The sequence below is a fragment of the Aquarana catesbeiana genome, linkage group LG06 (genome assembly GCF_042186555.1).
Source record: "Aquarana catesbeiana isolate 2022-GZ linkage group LG06, ASM4218655v1, whole genome shotgun sequence".
NCBI classification, from domain to species: domain Eukaryota; kingdom Metazoa; phylum Chordata; class Amphibia; order Anura; family Ranidae; genus Aquarana; species Aquarana catesbeiana.
The window spans coordinates 368,401,370-368,424,234 of NC_133329.1; the positions used below are offsets into that span (position 1 = coordinate 368,401,370).

The 22,865-nt window shown below is 43.5% G+C and overlaps 1 protein-coding gene across 2 annotated transcripts in view; it reads right to left on the reverse strand.

The window, feature by feature from the left end:
- Nucleotides 1-22,865, reverse strand: part of LOC141147097 (protein mono-ADP-ribosyltransferase PARP15-like) — a 95,255-nt gene that overhangs the window by 14,990 nt on the left and 57,400 nt on the right. For both annotated transcript variants that reach the window (XM_073634197.1, XM_073634196.1), the window contains 6 exons: nucleotides 20,733-20,853; nucleotides 15,536-15,598; nucleotides 10,741-10,917; nucleotides 4,680-4,852; nucleotides 4,485-4,530; nucleotides 27-172 (listed from right to left, as the gene is read on the reverse strand). In XM_073634197.1, the coding sequence (XP_073490298.1) occupies nucleotides 27-172; nucleotides 4,485-4,530; nucleotides 4,680-4,852; nucleotides 10,741-10,917; nucleotides 15,536-15,598; nucleotides 20,733-20,853 (726 nt within the window). The remainder of the gene's footprint in view (nucleotides 1-26; nucleotides 173-4,484; nucleotides 4,531-4,679; nucleotides 4,853-10,740; nucleotides 10,918-15,535; nucleotides 15,599-20,732; nucleotides 20,854-22,865) is intronic.

The window sequence follows — 22,865 nt, forward strand, 5'->3', positions numbered from 1 at the left end:
TCAGAATAATCAACAACATAAATAACCTTCAGGACTTGAAATGATCCTGGTGTTGAAGATGCCATAAAGTCATTTTTGACTTTTTTGAATTCTTCTGAATCCTCTCCCAGAGTCACTTCTGAAAATTCTGATGTTCCGATGTTCGTCCATGTTAATGGGTACTGAATCTTAACTGTAACAGAAAGAATGGAAAAGAGGCAGGTATACATTACATGATATATAGAATTGCCTTTACATTAATAAAACCTTAGTGTACATAAGGGCCTGTGTCAATAGGCTTTAGGCTGGGTTCACAATAATGTGAATTGAATGGTGGTTTTTCCGCATTCCATTTCACATGTCAGAAGATTGTGACTGGCTCTCAACGGGGCCAGTTCACACATCTCCGGAATGGCTCCGGAGCGAATTGCACAGGAGCCCTGTGCGTCTTCTGGTCCGTTTCAAAAATTTGAACCTGAAATGGTGAACAGGGAAGCACCGAACCCATGCTGTGAGTCGCTCCACATGGCAGCGTGAACCCAGCCTTAAGGACCGTACACGCGATAAATTTCATCCGACGAACGATCTGCCGATTTTCGGATCGTTTAGTATGATGCCTTCAACAGCCGATTTCGAATTTTCGGATGGCAAAAATGGAATGTGCAATTGTCATTTAAGTAGTACGGTTTTCGTCTGAAAAAAATCCTAAGAGCAAGATTACGCATGCTCAGAAACAAAAGAATACATACAAAACTATTAAATGCAGTTGTATTCTGTCATACGATAATTTTCGTATGTTGGGTAACCTCTTCACTTTCGATATGAGACTAGCATGCAACAAATAAACGGATGAACGTTTTTCCGAAAATCTGATTGTGTGTACAAGGCTTTAGACTTGTGTTGATGGCATCAGTTCAAGATGCTTCTGAGAGCATTCAGAAATCACTGACAGGTGCATCTGACTTACTTCAAGCAAGTTTTGAATTCCATTGGATTTGCGTGTGAATGCAATACTCATCTGGCGTGAAAAAAAGCCCATTGACACAGTCCCTAATAATATTATAAGCTCTGATACTGCTAAACACAAAACTTCAGTTAAAGGACCAGTATATCCAAAAGTGTTATTTTAATTATTGATTGATTCTTCTGGACTGGCCTGGCTTATTAAATGTCTGGCATACTCCAACAGTGAGATCTCCCTGCCGTATTTCACTTTTCATCTTGGTTAAGTATACACTAAATTAGTATATCTTAAAATACATTTCCTCCATGAACTTGATAGCTGTCAGATTATGTATTTACACTTGGGCTTGTTTACACAAGTGGAAGCCCTTGCCAGTGCCACGATCCATGATGGATTGCTTAACAGGTAACTAGGAGATGAAATGTCTACTCCTCAGAACCTGTTTTAACCTTGCTCAGAGGGTCGCACATTTTTATTTATAATCAGTGGTTTCTGTAGTCTTAAGCCCCGTACACAAGATCAGATTTTCCGCAGACAAAACCTCTGACTTTTGTCCGAAGGTGTGTGCCTGGATTTTGTCTTGCATACAAACGGTACACAATTGTCGGCCAACAAACACGAACATAGTGACGTACTAGACATACTACGAGCCAAAAAAGAGGAAGTTCAATTGTCAGGCACCACGCTTTTGTGCTCCTTCTGCTAATTTCGTGTTAGTAGAAGTTTGGTGAGTGTTGATTCGCACTTTTCATTTCGCACTTTTCAGTTTGTTTCTGAACGGCCGTATCTCCTCCGATGTTGCGGAATTGGAGGAGATAACGTGTTATTTATTATTGACCTTGGAGTTATTGCTTTGACCCAAGTCCAGTCCAGGAACAGGAGGAGGAGGATTTTTTGGACCAAAAATCGGTTGCTTTATTAATCGTGACCAATTATGTCATATGCCTTTGCTGCGGGAGCTCCAGGAGAATAATCCGGATGATTTTCGGAATTATCTCCGGATGACGGACCCCTGCTTTCACCAACTCTTGGCATTGCTGACCCCCTATATTAATAAGCAGGACACATTCATGCGGTTTTTATTTTATTTTTTGGTTGAATAATAATGATTTGATTTGGTATATTTTCTATATTTTGGATGCATAGAATGCACTTTTAATTAAGTTCTATTGGCAGATAACATGTCTAATTTTATTTGTTTTCTTTTTTTAATGAACAATAAAAAAATTGTGGAGAATAATACTTGGCTATGTGTTTTACTTCAAATGACAGTTTTGGAGTAGGCAGTTACATTTTAAAAAATAGAATGTAAAATTAACAAGGGACACCAACATAGTTGTATCTTTGATCTTAAAAACTACAGGATAATGGTGTTGTGGTAACTTGCACCAAAAAAAAAAAAAAAAAAGCATAATAATATTATTCTTGATATCACTAGAAAAAAAAGCCTTTGAAAATTCGTTTGCCATAACTCCATCAGTATCACCAGCAAAGCAGCTTCATTATTATCCCAACAACCACTTGCTTACTGGGCACTTAAACCCCCCTCCTATCCAGACCAATTTTCAGCTTTCAGCGCTGTCACACTTTGAATGACAATTGCGCAGTCATACAACACTGTACCCAAATGAAATTTTTATCAAATAGAGCTTTCTTTTGGTGGTATTTGATCACCTCTGCGGTTTTTATTTTTTGTTAAAAAAATGTAAAAAGACTGAATTTAAAGAAAAAAAAAAAAAATTTTTTTTAATATTTTGTTATAAAAAATTCTCAACAGGTAATTTTTCTCCTTCATTGATGTACGCTGATGAGGCGGCACTGATGAGCACTCATAGGCAGCAGTGATGGGTGGCAGTGATGGGCACTGATGGTTGGCAATAATGGGCACTGATCAGTTACACTGATAGGCAGCACTGCTAGGTGGCACTGATTGGCACTACTGGTGGGCATTGATAGCTGGCACTTGTGGGCACTGATAGGTGGCACTGTGGGCACTGTTATGTGGGCACAGATGAGGCAGATGGGACCGATGTCCCTAGCATCTGAGCCGGTGATCGGCTTTTTTTTCTACTCACGCTATCAGCCTGAGTAGAAAAAAAAAAACCCATTACTGATCTTTTGTTTATATCACGTGATCAGCTGTCATTGGTTGACAGCTGATCACATGGTAAGGGGCTGGGACCGGCCCCTTACTTGGATCGGTGACCACCCGAGTCCCAGTGACTCCTTGATCACAGAGCACTCGGCGCGCGCCCTGTGGGGCGCGTGCACAGGGGAGGCCGTCATATGAACGGGAATTCAGGTCCACGCTGTGGCCATCATTCGGCCATAGCGCGGATGTCAAGTGGTTAAAGAAGAAGAGAATTGTGCGCTGCATTTCGAGATTTCATAATTTGCCGCGTCACAAATGTTAATTCTCCATTACGAACGCTAGTTTACAAGACCGACCGCTTCCAGCTTGTCCTTGCTTCCGAGCATGTGTGTTTGTACTTTGGACTTTTGTCCAACGGACTTGTGTACACACGCTCGGAAAATCAGACAACAGACATTTGTCCGTGGAAAATTTCAAAGTCTGCCATCCAACATTTGTCCATGGAAAGTTGGCCAACAATTGTCTGATAGAGCGTACAAACGGTCGGATTTTCCGCCAACAGCCTGTCATCACACAATTCCCGTCGGAAAATCCGATCGTATGTACGAGGCTTAAAGCTGGATACACACTATACAACTTTTGTTGTTGGATTTCCTTTAGATTTATCTTCAACCATGTTGTGGAAGAGCCTGCCTGATTCCATACAAATTTAAAGTGTTTAGGTTTAGGTTTGACCTCATATTATATGGTTTTGGTAAATCTAAAGGAAAAAATCTAAAGGGAATTGTATAGTGTGTTTCCAGCTTTAGGCCCCTTTCTTACGGGCTTTCTGATCAGTTCCGCCTGTCAGTTTTTCAGAGGTCCGCTGACACCCGCTGCTATTCAATCCTGTCTGCCAAATCCAGACTGATGGTGTCCCTATTTTCCATCCGTCTGGTGGATCGGATGAAAACAGACAGGCGGTCCATTTTCTTCCAATCTCCCAATAGAGGAGAGCGAAACTCTGACAGGCCTGTCTCTGCACAGTGAGTGAGGACGGACTGGTCATCCGCCTGCTCAGCGGAGATCAGCGGATCAATCCCCTGCTGAGCAAAGTGGAGTCCATCAAACAGACAAGCCCGTGTGAAAGGAGCCTATTTATAGTGTTTTTTTGTTGCCTTGATTATTGTCCTGCACAAGCACAATTATAAATAGTGAGGCAAAGATGACTTCAGCACTGCAGTCTCAACCAGATTACAAGCCTGTGGGTCATTTGGTCACCAGTGACCAGATCAAGTGAAAGGTCAAAATCAGGTGTGCTAACCCTTTTTAATCAGGACTGCAGGGTGTCTCCATCATGTGATCAGTGATGATTAACAGTTTCAATGGGCTTTGGGGGGGGGGGGGGGTCCAAGGTTTTTAATGCACTGGGTTTGCCCTGATTTTCTTTATTCATTTTTCAATACATACCTTGCGCTTGTATTGCTGCTACAATTCTTTCCTCCCGTTGAATTGCCTAAACAGATACACATAAAGCTTTAAGTTTGGACAGTTGAAAAGATGATATACATACATTATATAAGCACTGGAACATAACACTCCACACACCAAGATTTCACAATGCCAAGATCTGTGAATAATTCCATGAAGTTTGATTATAATTACCTGGATTTCAGTGCATTTGGCTTGGAAAACTTTAAGGTAAGTCTTGTAAATGTTTTCTTGAATGACAATGATGCTGATTCTTTCAAGAGTTGGAACCAATGCCTCCAGTAAGTAATTCAAAACGCTGTTCAATATTGCCTTAATGGATGCTTCAGGGTCAATACGAACTCCGCCTTAGAAAATATATAATAAAATAAATACATAATAGTAATAATTAGGGTTGTCCCGATACCACTTTTTCAGGACCGAGTACAAGTACCGATACTTTTTTTCAAGTAAGCGCCGATACCGAATACCGATACTTTTTTTTTTATGTCACGTGACAGTGGTTTTTTTTATATTTTTTTTAACAGTGCTTTTTTTTTTTTTTTTTTTTTTTTTTTTTGGGGGGGGGGGGGGGGGGGGGTGAACGGTGTATGTGTGTGTGTGTGTGTTTTGTTTTGTTTTTTTTTTTTAATTTACAATTTTTATTTTTTACAATAATTTTTTTTTTATTCTTTATTGCAATATGTGTTTTTTTTGTTTTTGTTTTTTTTTTTAATCAGCCCTGTTGGGGGGCTTTGGTGAGATATCAGGGGTCTTAACAGACCTCTGATATCTCCCCCTTGAGACAGAGAAAGAGACAGAGGATAGAGATTCCCCAGTCCCTTTCTCTGCAGCCTCAGCTGCACTGAGAATTAATGGAGAGAAGACAGCGGCTCCTCTCCATTCATAAACTGACACATCGTAATCACAAGAGATTACAATGTTTCAGTTATGTGAATGGACAGAGTCAGCTGACTCTGTCTATTCACAAAGGAAGGAGAAGGAGGACGGCGGAACGGAGGGGGAGAACGGAGGGGACAGCGGAGAGGCACAGGGAAGGAAAGAGGAACGGAGGGGGAGAACGGAGGGGGAGAACGGAGGGGGACAGAGAGGGAGGGGGGAACGGAGGGGACAGCAGAGAGGCACAGAGGAGGAAAGAGGAACGGAGGGGGACAGCGGAGAGGCACAGAGGAGGAAAGAGGAACGGAGGGGGACAGCGGAGAGGCACAGAGGAGGAAAGAGGAATGGAGGGGACAGCGGAGGGGGACAGAAAAGGAGAGAAGAACGGAGGGGGACAGCGGAGAGGCACAGAGGAAAGGAGGAGGCATGGAGGATAATGCAGTGACAGTCAGCGGTGAGCGATCACCGCTGTGTCACTAAAGCAGCTGAAAGCCGCTGGGGGAGAAGCTTGTATCTCCCCCATGCGCCGATCACAGCTGACTTTTAGGTATCGGGGAAGCATCGGGAGCATTTGCCCGAGTACAAGTACTTGGGCAAATGCTCGGTATCGGTGCCGATACCGATACTAGTATCGGTATCGGGACAACCCTAGTAATAATGAAAGCATATTTTGTAATGTATAATCCACAACTCGAGTTTCTGTTTTTGTCAGCTTGGCATTAATTGGCTTCTTGTTTCTTACTGTTGTGAAAAGTTTATCCCTAAAAAAATAATTGACTGACTTCCTAAAAAGTTTTTGGACAATCATATTTTTTATAGAATAGAAAATGGTTAAAACCCCTGTGAATTATTTATTTTTTTGCTATGTGTCTCGAGGGATTTCTCATCAATTTTTGTACTGGTGACAATGTTCACAGGACTAATGCCCCGTACACACGGTCGGATTTTCCGATGGAAAATGTCCGATCGGAGCGTGTTGTCGGAAATTCCGACCATGTGTGGGCTCCATCGGACATTTTCCATCGGATTTTCCGACACACAAAGTTGGAGAGCAGGAGATAAAATTTTCCGACAACAAAATCCGTTGTCGGAAATTCCGATCGTGTGTACACAAATCCGACGGACAAAGTGCCACGCATGCTCAGAATAAATAAAGAGATGAAAGCTATTGGCCACTGCCCCGTTTATAGTCCCGACGTACGTGTTTTACGTCACCGCGTTTAGAACGATCGGATTTTCCGACAACTTTGTGCGACCGTGTGTAGACAAAACAAGTTTGAGCCAACATCCGTCGGAAAAAATCCTAGGATTTTGTTGTCGGAATGTCCGAACAAAGTCCGACCGTGTGTACGCCCTATAATGCCCCGTACACACGGTCGGATTTTCCCATGGAAAATGTCCGATCGGAGCATGTTGTCGGAAATTCCGACCGTGTGTGGGCTCCATCGGACATTTTCCATTGGATTTTCCGACACACAAAGTTGGAGAGCAGGAGATAAAATTTTCCGACAACAAAATCCGTTGTCGGAAATTCCGATCGTGTGTACACAAATCCGACGGACAAAGTGCCACGCATGGTCAGAATAAATAAAGAGATGAAAGCTATTGGCTACTGCCCCGTTTATAGTCCCGACGTACGTGTTTTACGTCACCGCGTTCAGAACGATCGGATTTTCCGACAACTTTGTGTTACCGTGTGTATGCAAGACAAGTTTGAGCCAACATCCGTCGGAAAAAATCCTAGGATTTTGTTGTCGGAATGTCCGAACAAAGTCCGACCGTGTGTACGCCCTATAAGAGTGAGAGGGAACACAACCAACAATAAAAAACCCAACAAGGTTGTTAACCACCCCTTGCTCTTTACAAAATGTAAAACTAGTTTTAGCTATATTATGGTTCCTTACATTCTCTATCCAAACCTATAAACATAGTGTAGCAAAGTCTTTAGCCTCTTCCAGTCTAATGAGGAGGACCTCCAAGGCCAAAGATAGCTGACATCCTTCAATATGTAGTGGGTTGTGAGGCATAGTGGGTGCAAAGATGGTGAAAGTCATTGAGCACCAGACACTTCTTGGATGTAAAACAGGTTTTATTTCTTTTAACAGTCCTTTTTGTATTTTTGGGGGAAGAGGATTAGGGCCAGGACACCCTTAAGTAGTTGTAGATTCAATTGGGAGACTCCGAGACTTCAATAGGAGGACAGCCGTACAGATAAAGGCCTCAGCAAGGCGCCACATCTGCACGTGCAGGAATGCTGTCTCCTATAGCAACAGTCTTTAACAGTTCCTAACTCAAACATAACAGTTCTTTCACCTTCACTACATCTTCTCCTTGTAGTTCTTCCACACTGAGCTCCCGGTCCCTCACTAGACCCACTGATTCACTGACTCTGAATCCCTTGAGCTTCTCCAATCTTTGTGGTGGTATCTCCTTCAAGCATCACCTACGCTTCCCTGCTGGGTCCCTAGCTTGACACTACAGATACTCCTCAAGCTTCACCCCTGCTGACCGGCTCAGTCCCTGGCTTGACACACAAGGCTGCTCTGCAAGCGTCACCTCCGCTAGTTGGGTCCCTGACTTGATCACCGCCTGAAGTTTCCCAATTCTCCACCGTGCCCATTCGGTGAGAATACTGCTCCGGTACTTGCTTCAGTTACTCACTATGGTCCCTGGTAAAGGTGGTTGGTCCCTTAGTGGCGATAGCTCCCCTTCTACCTCAGATCAGGGAAGAAAGGGCCAATGCTCTGGCCTAGCAGCCCGGGACGTACGACACACTTCCACCCAGACAGCCGTCCAGGTGGCACAGATCACCTGACTCCACCCAAATATATAGGTGCTCCCAGCAGGCCAAGGGATTCAAGAAAACCCCTGTCCATTGGCTGAGATACCCCATATACCCATAACCTGACCTTGGGTTTGCCCTTCTCATATCTAGTACCACGAAGCACCCGGCCACCTAGTGGTAGAAGAGAAAAGTGCAACAAGGCCAAACTTAGGGAGAAATCAATAGATCTCTATCAATCAACCAGGATAACTACTCCTGGCAAGTAAATTTGTGAGGAGCTCCCTGCCTAAACTACAGGGTTCTACATCAGTTTTGCCATTAAAGACATTTTAAAGTCCAACTGCATGCTTTTCTTTCTCTGATATATGCTTAATTTATCTTTAAGATAGTCACGACTTGTAGGTCAATAAAAGCACCAAACGAAAGTCTTGAGAGTCCAAAATCATTAATTGTTTGACTGGTGACAGGCCCGATTCACACTGGTGCAACATACGCTATGACTTGGGAACACATGTTGCATGACGTGTATAATTCCCTATGAGAGCTGTCTTAAAGTGGAGTTCCACCTATAGAAAAGTCAGCAGCTACAAAAAGTGTAGCTGCTGACTTTTATTAAGCGGACACTCACCTGTCCCACGGTCCAGCGATGCGGGCGAACGAAGCCCCGCTCCTCTCCCCTCTCCTCTCTGCGGTGCCGGTGTTCTGCCGAGAAAGTTCCGCTCGGCGTATAAGTTCCCTCCTCTACTGCGCCTGCGCAGTAGGTATCGGCGGAAATAGCCGAAGCAGAACAGCTGAAAATCAGCTGTACACGGCGCCTGTAAGAGGGCCCCTCGCGGGCTCGCTTCGCTCGCCACGCTTCGGGCACAGCCTCGCTGCGCTCGGCACTTTTAGATTCCCCCTCTAGGTCCACTTGGATAGTGGGGAAGGAACCTGGACCCAGAGCGCAGGCGCCGTGTACAGCTGATTGAAGCATTTGAGCTTCGGCTATCTCCGGCGGCTGAGAGTAGTATGTACTGCGCCTGCGCAGTACAGGGGGGGAACTTATCCGCCGAGGGAACATTCTCGGCAAGACACCGGCATTGTCACTGTGGGCGCCCGGCTGTGGTTTCATAGCCAGGCACGCACTGCGCATGTGCGAGCCGCGCTGCGCACTGTGAATGGCCGGACAATCATCTGGGACCTGTGATGTGTCCCAGATGATTGCCGAGAGGGAGGGAGGAGAGGTGAACTTCCTTCCGGCGCCTCTAAAAAGAGGGTATCCGCTCCCCCCCCCCCCAAAAAAAATGACATGCCAAATGTGGCATGTCAGGGGGTCACCTGCACTTAAAGCGGAAGTTCCATTTTTGGGTGGAACTCCGATTTAACTGGTCCAACTTCTGTCAGTCCGACTTTGAAAAAGGTTCCTGAACTACTTTGGTCCGTCTTGGGCACAATTTCAGCCCATTGATTTGAATGCAAGTCTCATCGAAGTTGGATCATGATCTTAACTGATCCTACTTGTGGCATGCAACTTGTGCTCTGAGGATCTTGAAGGGGAACTCCAGTCCAAAATGTAAAAAAAAAAAAAAAAAAAAAGGCGTGGGGTTCCCCCCAATTTTATACCAGGCCCTTTGAGTCTGGTATAGATCTTGAGGGGGTGAACCCCACGCTAAAATTAAAAAAAAAAAAAAAACAGTGTGGGGTCTCCCCCCAAAGACCATACCAGACTCTTCAGCCTGGTGTGGATTTAAAGGAGAACCCCCATGCCAAAAAAAAAAAAAAAACGTCATGGGGTCCCCCCCAAGGTCCATAACAGACCCTTATCCAAGCATGCAGCCCAGCAGGTCAGGAAAGGGGGGGGGGGCAATGAGCGCCCCCCCCTTAGACCATACCAGGCCACGTGCCCTCAATGTGGGGGGTGGGTGTTTTGGGCCTGGAGGGGCTCTGCACCCACCCACCCCAAAGCACCTTGTCAACTTGTGAAAATCTGAATCCAAAAAACAGTTCTTAGAGGCAGCCATAGCACATTGTAATTTCATTATATTCAGCTTCATGATTTTTAGATTGTAGCCTTCAGTGTGCAGGCACTGTTATGCCCCGTACACACGGTCGGACTTTGTTCGGACATTCCAACAACAAAATCCTAGGATTTTTTCCGACGGATGTTGGCTCAAACTTGTCTTGCATACACACGGTCACACAAAGTTGTCGGAAAATCCGATCGTTCTGAACGCGGTGACGTAAAACACGTACGTCGGGACTATAAACGGGGCAGTGGCCAATAGCTTTCATCTCTTTATTTATTCTGAGCATGCGTGGCACTTTGTCCGTCGGATTTGTGTACACACGATCGGAATTTCCGACAACGGATTTTGTTGTCGGAAAATTTTATCTCCTGCTCTCCAACTTTGTGGAAAATGTCCGATGGAGCCCACACACGGTCGGAATTTCCGACAACACGCTCTGATCGGACATTGTCCATCGGAAAATCCGACCGTGTGTACGGGGCATTAGAGTTCACAGTGCACACAACCTGTAACTGTGTTAACAGATATTTCTTTATAACTCCCCTTTAAACAACCATTTGCCTACCTGTTCCAATAGCTGGTAGAGCCAGGCTGGTGAACTTCCTCTCATGGCATTTAAGCAGAATCATGTCTATGGAAGGTCCATAGGCTGGCACTGATTTTGGCCCAATAATATGCATGATATGTTTAGCTTTAAGATTTCCACCACTGGTTACTACAGCACAATTAAGTCTCAACTCTCCTGGAGAAAAGAAACACTCCATCAAAAAAATGAACTTAAAATAAAGAAGGTAGTAGTATTTTGAATAATAGGCAATGCCAAATCATTTTAAAATCCTTAACCACAGTGCGCTAATATTGATAGTTCCATAAATTGATCACAAACAGAGCTGTATTTACAATATTAGCCAGTGCCTAAGGTCTGATAACCTTTTTTTTCAAGACCTTTCGTGGCCAGTTCCATGAATGGAACTATAGGGGAAAGAGGGTGCAGGGGGTGTTGAGAAGTGTCAGAAGAATCTCCTCCTCTCTCCTTTCTCATTTGCTGGTCTGCACAACTTAAAAGCAAATAATAGGCAGATCCCATGCTTTTTCCAATAGCAGATCCTGACAGTAGTTTTTCTTGTATACATACTACAAAACATTTCATTAAAAAACTTGGCGTGGGGGGGCGTGGCTTGATGGTGGAGTGAGCGGCCGCATAGTTACACCGCTCCGCCTCTTAACTGCCATCCGTCAGGCATCCTGCGTCCTATTTTCTCACCGAAGGGCTCCATTTGTTCCCCACGGCGGTGGGCACAAGGCAGGCTGGCTACTATGGTGAAATACGGGCCGGCTTGGCCCTCATCCACGTCGGACCAGCTGGCGGGGTTCTGGAGGCAAGATGGAGCCGGGAAAAAGGCTTCTCAGGCAGCCATGCTGCAGACATCCATATCTGATGACCGGAGCTCTGCTAGTGGGGTGAGTGTTTCCACTCCAGCTATATTCTGCACACAGTCTCCCAGTCACCACTAGAATCCCAGGCAGTACAGGATCCCCAGCAATTTGCTGACAATGACCAAGAAGAGGTTCCTTCCTCTGCTGAACCTACCCTAGCCACCATTATGCTGGCTATACAAGATTGTAAGGCCTCACTCACTACCCAAATAGCCTCTATACGGATGGACTTCTCACTCCTGAAGCAGGACGTCCAGAACCTTGGCGACAGAGCTGGGGATATGGAGGAACGCATTCGTTCCGTAGAGGACACTGTGCACCCCCTATCTATTAAAGTGCAGGATAATACCGGGGAACTGGCTGCCCTTCGCTCCAAAATCGATGATTTCGAGAATCGTTCAAGAAGGAACAATCTCTGTTTTGTTGGGTTCACCGAACGCACAGAAGGCACGCACCCTGAAAAATTTCTCTACCCCTGGTTGAGGGACATTTTCGGCACGGATGCACCCTCATTCTCTTATGTGATTGAAAGGGCACACCGTACCCCTCCACGTCCTCCCCCGGAGGGAGCACCTCCACGCTCAATCATAGCACGCATCCTCAATTTTCAGGATAAGGTGGCCATCCTACGAATAGCAAGACAGAAAGGTCCGCTGAAGTATAATGGCAATAATATATCTATCCTGATTTCTCCGCTGAAGTTCAGCGCCATCGTATCTCCTTCTCAGCAGTGAAGAATTGCCTACGTGAAGAGGGACTGAAATACGCCATGCTATTTCCTGCCAAGCTTCGCATCATATACGACGGTAAAGCTCACTTTTACACCAGTCCTAAGGAAGCCATGGAATGGCTGAATGATCGCTATGGACCTGCAGCCAGACGCAGAGGTAACTGACAGCAACACCTGTTCAATGTCCCCTTTGCTGACTACCTTCTTGACACAGCTCTGAAGTCTCCCATTCACTATGTGCCTGACCCATAATACTGGGGCTGACCATCTTTACTAGGAGAACCGCAAGTCCTGCAATAACTTTTGATGTTTCCCATGAGCTTTAAGGGGGACACATCAGGCCCTTCTCCTACGCTTGGAATTCTTCTTTTTATTATTATTTTTTCCCCTTTTGATTGGCCTGCCGTTTCTTTTATTTGCCATCAAGAAGGACTGAATGTTTCTGCACCTCTGTGTGAAGGCAGAGATAAAGCATCTTGGATCAGGACATAACTTTACTTTCTTATTTTCATTTGAGAGCCACGCCAGACTCCACATTATCTCCCCACCGGTTAGTGGTGTGACCACGGAATAGTTGGACTCTCAATAACATTTCCCCTTTTTTTCTTTTTTTTTACGGGGTAAGAGGGGTTTATTTGGGTTTAGGGATCCAAGGCTCGCTAAGTTGGGGATGGCCGAGCGGGGTGGGGGTTATGGGTTTTTCAAACACGGTTCATTTTTTGCTCTTTTTTTTTTTTTTTCTTATTTTTTAGTTTATCCTTTTTTTCATTTTTTATAGCGGTTGCTCGGAGCAGCTCATTGGTTCTCTCTGTTTTGTCTATTAATAGCACATATTTGAGTAAACACAGATATCTGCAATGTGGTATGTATGTAGTTGAATGTGTGTAGATTGGCACGGCCTGTGAGGTATTAGATATAAGTGCACTTACATGTCTTTGTGATCATGGTATAATGTCTATCTTACAATGACAGGGTGCCTAAAAATAGTGTCATGGAATTGTATCCCTGGACACTTGTAAAGCATTCGATAGTGTGGAATGGCCGTATCTTTTTCGGGTGTTACAGCTGTATGGTTTTGGTCCCCGCATGGTGGCATGGATAAGACTCCTTTATGCATCCCCCCGAGCCCGTGTTCGGGTTAATTCCTCGGTCACTGAGTCATTCTTAATTACTAGGGGTAGGAGGCAGGGATGCCCACTATCCCCGCTTCTATTTGCCTTGGCCATGGAGCCGTTAGCGGCACAAATTCGTTCCTCCCCTTCTATTAGGCCTGCCTATTGCTACCATAGAGGAGCGTATCTCGCTCTATGCGAACGATACCTTGGTGTATCTGGCAGATACCAATGTGTCACTTCAGTCACTGTTGGCCGAGATTAATACGCTCGGAGATTTCTCCGGATTCCGAGTGAACTGGGACAAATCTAGCCTTTTCCCCTTGGATTCTGCAGCAGTCGCTCAGATCCACTGGACCTTATGGGAAGGGCAAGTTTACTTAAAATGGTTTACCTACCGAAATTGCTATGTTTTGGCCAATTCCCCCTGTAAAATTCCTAAATCTATTTTTAAACGTATAGATATGATTTGTACAACGTTCCTGTGGAGTGGGGGATCCCCTAGGGTGGCACTTGAGACGCTAAGGCTGCCGTCACACATGGCAGGCTTGGCGTTTCCAAATTTTTTTCTTTATTACTTAGCATCACAGCTAGTGCATATTCATGACTGGCTACATCCAGTCTCGGCAAATGCATGTACCACCACTGAAGGAGCCAATGCAACCTCCATGGAAACCCTCCATAATATTATTTACAGGGGCAAGGTCCCAAATCCACCAGGTACCTCCATGCTGGCCACCTCCCTTTCAATCTTCCGATATATTGTTACAAAAATTTCCCGACATACCTGGTCAGCATCCCCAAATAATCCCCTGTGGTTTAATCCTACCCTGCAGGAACTATACTCTCTGCCAGACACCAAGCGTTGGTACTCCAGGGGAGCAAAATATCTATGTCATCTATACAATGCCCAAGGCTTTAAAACTTTTCACCAACTGAGACTTGACTTTGACCTACCACACTCTTATTTGTTCCACTATTATCAACTTAGGCATGCTATACGAGCTCAGTTTGGTTCCCTAAATGATCCCACTAACTTGCCCCTGCTAGAGAGGCTGCTGAGACAACCTGACCCTAATAAACTTATTTCTACCTACTACGCAGCCCTAATGACAGATTTTAACCCCAGATTCAGCAAAGCACAGGAAAAATGGGCATCCATGGACATTTCACTCACGGAGGAGGACTGGACTGAGTTTAGTGACACATACAAAACTACAGTCATTTCATCTAGGGACTGAGTTATACTAGTTAAACTTTTTCACCAATCCCACCTTACCCCGGCTAGGCTATACAAAATGGGGTTGAAGCCCACAGCTGAGTGTTTACGTGGTTGTGGAGGGGATGCTGTTTTCATGCACTGCTTCTGGACCTGTCCACTGGTTCAGGACTTCTGGGTGGAGGTGGGTTCTTTCATTTCCTCTGCTCTAGGCCTCCCTAATATCATCCACCCAAAAAACGGTCTGCTAGGGATCTTTGGGGACTTACAGATATCATCACAGGCTAAGAGATTATTACGTATCCTTTATTTCTATGTCAGAAAGACTATACTGTTGTCATGGAAGGGTATACAGACATCTTTGAAATCTCTATGGCTAAAATTAATTAATGACGTTATACCATTGTATAGATTTACCTTTGAACTCAGGAAACGGAAAAAAATGTTCCACAAAATCTGGGGTAGATGGCTTGCCAGCCCCCTGAGCCTCTCTTTATAATGTATGCATGGTAGGGATCACTTACAGGTCGCGCCAGGTTAGGTTATACTATATGCAGATTACTAACATTGCTATACACCGACAAAATGCTTGTGTATGTACCTATGTGATCAATATCAAACTGCTGTACCACTATTTGTCTTTTGTTTACACATGAGCTATGTACTTGACAATGTATACCAATGATTGACCGAGCTTAATTAGTGGTTGTTTGTTGTGCTTGTTTTGTACAACTGGTTTGTAAAAAATCAATAAAAATATCTTTAAAAAAAAAAAAAACTTGGCGTATTTATTGTGAGCTGTTCTTAGACATGAATATAGTACACTCATGAGGTTCATACAAAATTAATAACGTAGATTTACCAATCCTACTGCATTCTTCTTTCACTGTGTCACCAGCAGCTGACAGTATAGCTCCAGAGACACCTGAAAATAGAAATATGGAATACATACGTTAAAGGAGTAGTCCTGTTTAGTGTAAATTCAAAAACCTGAGTCTTCTGGACAGTGCTGAAGAGTGCTAAGGTGCGATTGTAGCAGAGTAGCTAAGTGGTACATAATCTAGTGCAATAACTAGACCAGTGGTCTCCAAATTGTGGCCTGTAGACCAGATCTGGCCCTTTGCTTGGCCTTGGGGCACTGATAAAAGGCACTATTGCTCCCACTGACACCAAGGATGGGGCACTATTCCTCCCACTGACACCAAGGATGGGGCACTATTCCTCCCACTGACACCAAGGATGGGGCACTATTCCTCCCACTGACACCAAGGATGGTGCACTGTTCCTCCTTGTGACCAAATCCCCATTTTTTTTGGAAATGTTCAAGTGTTTTAAATAGCCTTACAGGAGGTAAATTTCTTTTTTTGCATGGATGCACCAGCTTTAATGCATCTTTTAGTGTGTGCCCCCCAAATATCTTGTTTGTCTATTGTATGGATTCTAACCAAATCCTTTTTGGCAGGAGCACCCCACTCCCTCATCATTGCCTCTCAGTGTCCACCTGTGTCATAGGTGGAGTCCTTTAGTTCTCCCATATAGAGGAGTGTATGTCTCCCATGGTTCAGAGAAGCAGGATCTCCCATTCTATGGATAGCGTAGGACCCACTAACTATGGGGTACTCTGTCGCAGTAAGTGGGCTTAAGCACCATATAGCAATATGGTGTGACCAAATCCTCATATTTTTTTTGAAAATGTTCAGGTGTTTTAAATAGCCTTGCAGGAGGTATTTGATTCTTTATCTTGGCATTATCTTAACTCCATCCTTCACAGATGGGGATTTGGTACACATTTTATACAATGGATCACATCGCTATATAACAACCCGAAAGCATATATATCTTATTCAGGATTTTGCCCTTTGTCTCCACTCCTCTTTGCCCTGGCAATAGAACCCCTAGCTCAATTAATTTGCACCAATGTCAACATCAAAGGCCTCGAACTAGGCGGTCACCAACATAAGTTATGCATGTTTGCTGATGATGTCTTAAATTTTCCTCACCTCACCCCTAACTTCAGCACCAAATCTAATTGACACCCTTAATAAATTTGGTGCTATATCAGGACTGAAAATAAATACCCATAAATCTAAAGCTTTAAACGTTTCACTTTCGTCGGAGTTACAAACACAACTACAAGACTCTCTCCCTTTTTACTGGTCGACAACACACATTACATACCAAGGAATCTCTCTTACGGCAGATCCAGCAAATCTATTCAAAGCAAATTATCCACCCGTACTATCTCAACTAACTACCTTACTGAAAAACTGGTCATCCCTACCCTTAGTATGGATGGGCAGAATAACTCTAATTTAGATGTCAATACTACCCAAGATCTTATACCTTTTTAGAACGCTCCCAATTCAAGTCCCAGCATACTTTCTCCGGATTCTCCAACGTAAAGTTGCACAATTCATATGGGGTAAACCTAAACCACGTCTATCACAATCTACTCTATACACTCCTCGAACCCGAGGTGGGCTGAGTGTTCCTAATTTTAGAAATTACTACTACACTGCCCAGCTGGCTCAGCTCCCTAAGTACGCTACCAAAGAGATTCCCCTCTGGGTTTCGATTGAATTGGTCGATTGTGATTCACTCTCCCTAGCAAATCTCCTATGGCTCACCCCAGCCCTTGGCTGCACAATCTCAAATCCAATCACCAAACATAGTTTAGCCATTTGGGACAGGCTTAAATCTCGCTTTGGACTCCAATCACAGCACAACCCCCTCCTCTCCTTTCTACACAACCAAGCTTTTTATCCTGCTTGGACTTCCCCATCCTATTTTTCAGCTTGGTCTAAAGCGGGTTTAATACGAGCACATAATTTTTTCGAATCCAATACTATAATGACCTTTCCCAAACTCTGTGAAACCTATGACATACCAAACAATGAAACCTTCAGGTATTTACAAATAAAGAACTTCCTCCAGCAAAATAATCTCCCAAATGCAACAAATTCTATCAACACCATATTTGAACAAACTTGCATTTCAGACCCACATAGACGTGGTTTGATCTCTGATTTATATCGCCAACTACTATCAAATACTACTTCAACCCCCCCCCCCCCCCCTTCTTATACCTCTAAATGGGAATCTGATTTGAACCTCCAACCAGAAGACTTAGATTGGTCGCTAATTTGGCAAGCAAAAAATTCAGCAACACCGAATATTGCAGCCTTAGAAACCAACTATAAGGTTCTTACAAGGTGGTATCTAGTTCCAGCGAGAATATCCAAATTTCTACCACAATATCCTGCTCAATGCTTCAGAGGATGCGATGATACCGGTACACATCTACATATATGGTGGGCCTGTCCTATAGCTATTGTCTTTTGGAAAAGTGTATTTAATCTACTCTCCACCATGTTCAACACCACTTTATTGCCTGACCCATCTGTTGCTCTCAAAACATTACAAAACTTAAATTCAAACTTTTAATGTATGTAACAACGGCAGCAAAACAATCAATAGCTTCAGCATGGAAAACATCCACACTGTGTATTGTGTCAGTCAAACATAGAGTTACACAAGCAATGATCCATGCTAAAATCGAAGCTATCTTTTTGGATAAGATCCAAAAATTGGAATTGCTATGGCTCCCATGGATAAATCATCACTTACCACAAGGTTTTGTCCACACATTTGTGCCATCTTAATATCTCAACATTGTTTATCTTCTAATTCCAATTCACTACTATCTGATTAACTACCTGATTCCCTCTGGAGATATTTCCCACCATTTATCCCTCCCCTTATTTTTCCCCTACTACATCAATTTTTTATACTTTCAAGCTTTTTACCCTAAAACATTTATGTTTTATTTTTTCTACCAAAGTAGAATACTAAATTAATAAAAGGTCTCCCATCTGTAGAGTCGGTTTACAAAGTATTAAAATTCTAGACAGTTGATGAAACTATTCTCATCTATAGGAAATGCCAAGCCATATAGCTGGATCTTGGCCCTCTGGTCAAATATATTGACTCCAACTGTCTTACGATTAAATGCTACAATTGACATCCTTCTCACCCAACCCTTTCTTTTATGAAAAAGAAATAAGCAGAAATGTAAATGTTTTCAATTGAAATGTTCATTCTTAGTTTTATTTTTAGTTCTACAGATTGTAGAGAAAATGTGATGTCTATATATATTTATCTTATTATATTTCAAAACTTTGTAAAATTAACATGTACTGTGTAATTCTTATCTTTAATAAAATATTTGAAAAAGGGTATCTCCACCTCACATTAACTCCCTCTGTAACTCTTGCACTAACTCTTCCTCCCCCTGTAACCATAGCCACATTTACTATAACTACAACAGAAATTCTCTGTAGCCCTAAGGCTAAAGTGGTGTACATAATATAAGAGAATTGGGTGAACGATTTTCCTCGTTGTTACAATGACCTGCTTATGGATGCATACCTCCCAACTTTTGGGAATGGGAATGAGGGACGCCTATTAGCAAAAGTATGTAGGCATAGGACACACCCCCTGCCATGCCCCCTTAAAGGAGAATTATGCAAAAAAAAAAAAAAAAAAGATTAGTTAAACCCACACGTTTTTTTTTTACTTATTTTCTTTACTTCTACTATTCCTTTATACTGGCCTTTGAAATTTACAAATGCAGCAATTTAGAAATTGGATGAAAGGTTTAGTACTGGGAAACACTTTCTGAAAGATAAATAGTGTATTCTATATACAGCTTTATAGATCAGACCAAAATGAGGGACAAATGAGAAGGAAAGAGGGACAGGTGGACTTTGTTCCAAATCAGGGACAGTCCCTCAAAATCAGGGATGGTTGGGAGCTATGCATCTGCACTCACAGATCATGTACAGCTAGATCTTTCTAATCCCCTATAGTGTATATATATGAGAATTTAAGCTGCTGGATCTTGTTCTCCATTGCCATCTGTAAGATTTCCTTGAACAGCAGGGCAGCCACTCTGTAGTCTTCACACCTGGCCTCATTTAGTAACTATAAAGTGAAGTTGGAGCCTGAAGCCTGTACATGATCACAGGATCTGTTATATTCTGTTCTTTCTGTACCAGCCTGTATTACAACTATAATTAATGTGTTTGAAGAGTGTTTTTAAAAATCCCTCTGCTTGCTGCCAATGATACTCAAACCAACACAGCGGAATCATACCTGCTCCAGCACTTTCTCTACCTACTTGCTGGCTGCCAATGCCAGGCTTTCATTGAGTTGCCGCTTGAGATAAAAACACTTTAATATTTAGAATACTAGCAGCTATTGCAAATATGGTAGTTGTTGTTTCAGAGTTGCAATGGGAAAGAATCCGCACTTACAGTAAGGCCTCATTCACACGAGGTGGATCCGCTCAGCAGAGTCGGCCAGCTCAGCAGGAGATCGCTCCGTTGACCTCCGCTGAGCCGGCAGATGACAGGTCCGTCTCTGCTCACTGAGCGGGGAGGGGCTTGTCAGAGCGCCGCTGATTCCTATGGAGGGATCGGACGAAAACGGACAGCATGTCCGTTTTCATCAGATCTCATGCGATCTGATCCGCCAGGACGGATGCGAACGTATCGCTATACGTCTGATTTTAGCGGATCGGATGTCAGCGGACATGGTCACCGCTGACATCCGTCGCTCCATAGACCTGCATGGAGCACCCATTCAGGTCCGCCTAAAAAACTGACAGGCGGACCTGAACTGTCCGTCCATGTGAAAGGGGCCTAACACAGACTGCCCATGACTCACTCCATTTAACTCTGACCCTCCCTGTAATTTTAACACTAACCTTCCCTTTAACCCTGACACTAACCCACAAGCTAATCTTCCTTTTAACCCTTACTCCAGTCTTTCTTGTAACCCTAACACTAACCCTCCATATACCCGCTGACATAAAATTAACCCATTGATTGCACACTCACATCTCTCTTTGTGAAACACCTACCCTTCCTGAACCCAAAATATACCAGCTCCAAGACTCCGGGTCTATAATCTGCTGGTCTGTATGTAACATACTAAAGAGTACTGAAGAATAAAACAATATTGTATATTGCTGTTATAGAGCTACTTTATATATTTACCACAAGATCGATTTAAGGTCTTGTTTGCAAGGTTCAAAATGCAGTCCACAGCTTGGTCTGTGATGTCTCCTTTTATTAACTCTATTGTTTTCCCAAATGCCGTGAAGTGAGGATAATTGGTCTAAATCATAGAAAAACGGCAAAAAAAGCAAACATAGATCATTTCATGTGGCCGAAGTTGTGAAAAATGTGTAACAGAAATTGAGGTTTCTCTATGGTTTCCAACCTTGACATGCAATATTATTTTACTCCAGGGAAGACAATCAACATTTATTCTAGCAGCTATCTAAATAAAGTCCACACTAACACAATTCCACATTTTGTCATGTTACAACCAAAAATTTAAATGTATTTTATTGGTATTTTATGTGATAGACCAACACAAAGTGGCACATAATTCTGAAGTGGAAGGAAAATGATAAATGGTTCTAAATTTTTTTTGCAAATATATGAAAAGTGTGGCGTGCATTTGTATTCAGCCCCCCCGAGTCAATACTTTGTAGAACCCCCTTTCGGTGCAATTACGGCTGCAAGTTTTTGGGGATGTCTCTACCAGCTTTGCACATCTAGAGAGTTAAAATGTTTGCCCATTCAGCGATTTTCAAGTCTTGTCACAGATTCTCAATTGGATTTAGGTCTGGACTTTGGGCCATTCTAACACATGAATATGCTTTGATCTAAACCATTCCATTGTAGCTCTGGCTGTATGTTTACGGTCATTGTCCTGCTGGAAGGTGAACCTTTACCCAAGTTTCAAGTCTTTTGCAGACTCTAACAGGTTTTCTTTTAGGATTGCTCTACATTTAGCTTCATCCATCTTCCCATCAACTCTGACCAGCAAAGAAGTGGAACACTCAGAGGAGTACAGATGAAAGGGCTGCGCACCCCACAAGATGCATAGAAAAAACAAGAAACCCCCTAACGGGGCTTTAATGCAGCCAATGATGTACGATTCAGGATGACTAGATGATCAAAAAATAATTTTATTAGTACAAAAAAAGTATAAAAATAGTAAATTCTGACATTGAAAGTCAGGACATGAACTGGAGTACAAAATTTGATAAAAAGCAGACAATACCCGTAACCGGGAACAGTGTACAGTACAATAGCACTAAGACAGCAAGATCAAAGATAGTAGAATACTGACATATTCAACCCTGAGGGTCTTCTTCAGAGGATAGATGACTAACAGCTGAGAGGATGTAAACATATTAAAAAAATCTTTAGAGAAAGCACGAAACAGAAACAATGAATTTGTATGTATGCATAAACAACATCATATATTGCATAATTACCAGTCACAGTGCTCCCAATGGGTATACATGGCCATGATGTACAGAGGTTGCCCCCTCTTGTATCCTTGGTTTTCCAGGCGGTAGGCTGGTTTCCTGGAGAGCAGATATCAAGCCAGCATGCCTTACAAGGGATCACGCATAAATTGCCCCCGAAAGGAGTCGGAGGAGGGGAGGGGCACGCACCGCACCCACAAGAGCAAAAAAGAAGAAAAGGACTAGTTACGATGACTTTGGACATATTAGCCAATGTAGGTCCATGTATGTGCAAGGAGCCGGTGGAAAGAGGGGAAAGGAAGGAGGGGGGAGGGGGAAAAAAAAAGGGGGGGGGGAGGGGAGAGGGGAAGAGGGGGAAGGGGGGGAAAGGAGAAGGAAGGGAAGGAAAAAAGTGGGCGGAAAGGAAATGAACAGTGGACATGGGGGGGATAGGGGGGGATAATGTGATGGAGAAAAGAAGAAAAAGAAAGTGCAGTGAAAAATCTTGTGTGGCTGAGGGGGGGGGGGTTTGGGAGAGAAAGAATGCTGGAAGGAAGAGAGCGGGTGGGACATATACAAGCAGCTTGCAAACATGTCTGGACCATCCAACAACAGGGATGTGGTGATCGCATTGTATAGGTGAAATTCAGGTGCCAAAATGCAAAGTGAGAGAAGCCAGCTGTAGGCTGGAAAAAAGGAGGGGAAGGCCAGGGGAGGTGATAGGAGTGGTGGAGTGGAGGTGGGGTTGGGAAGCGTGTGTGTGAGTGAAGAAAACAAATGCAACAACAAACCAAACCAAAACGTGATGTGTGGGAAGGAAGGTGATACGCGATAGTGACAATGCAATTTACCTATTAGTGGGGGC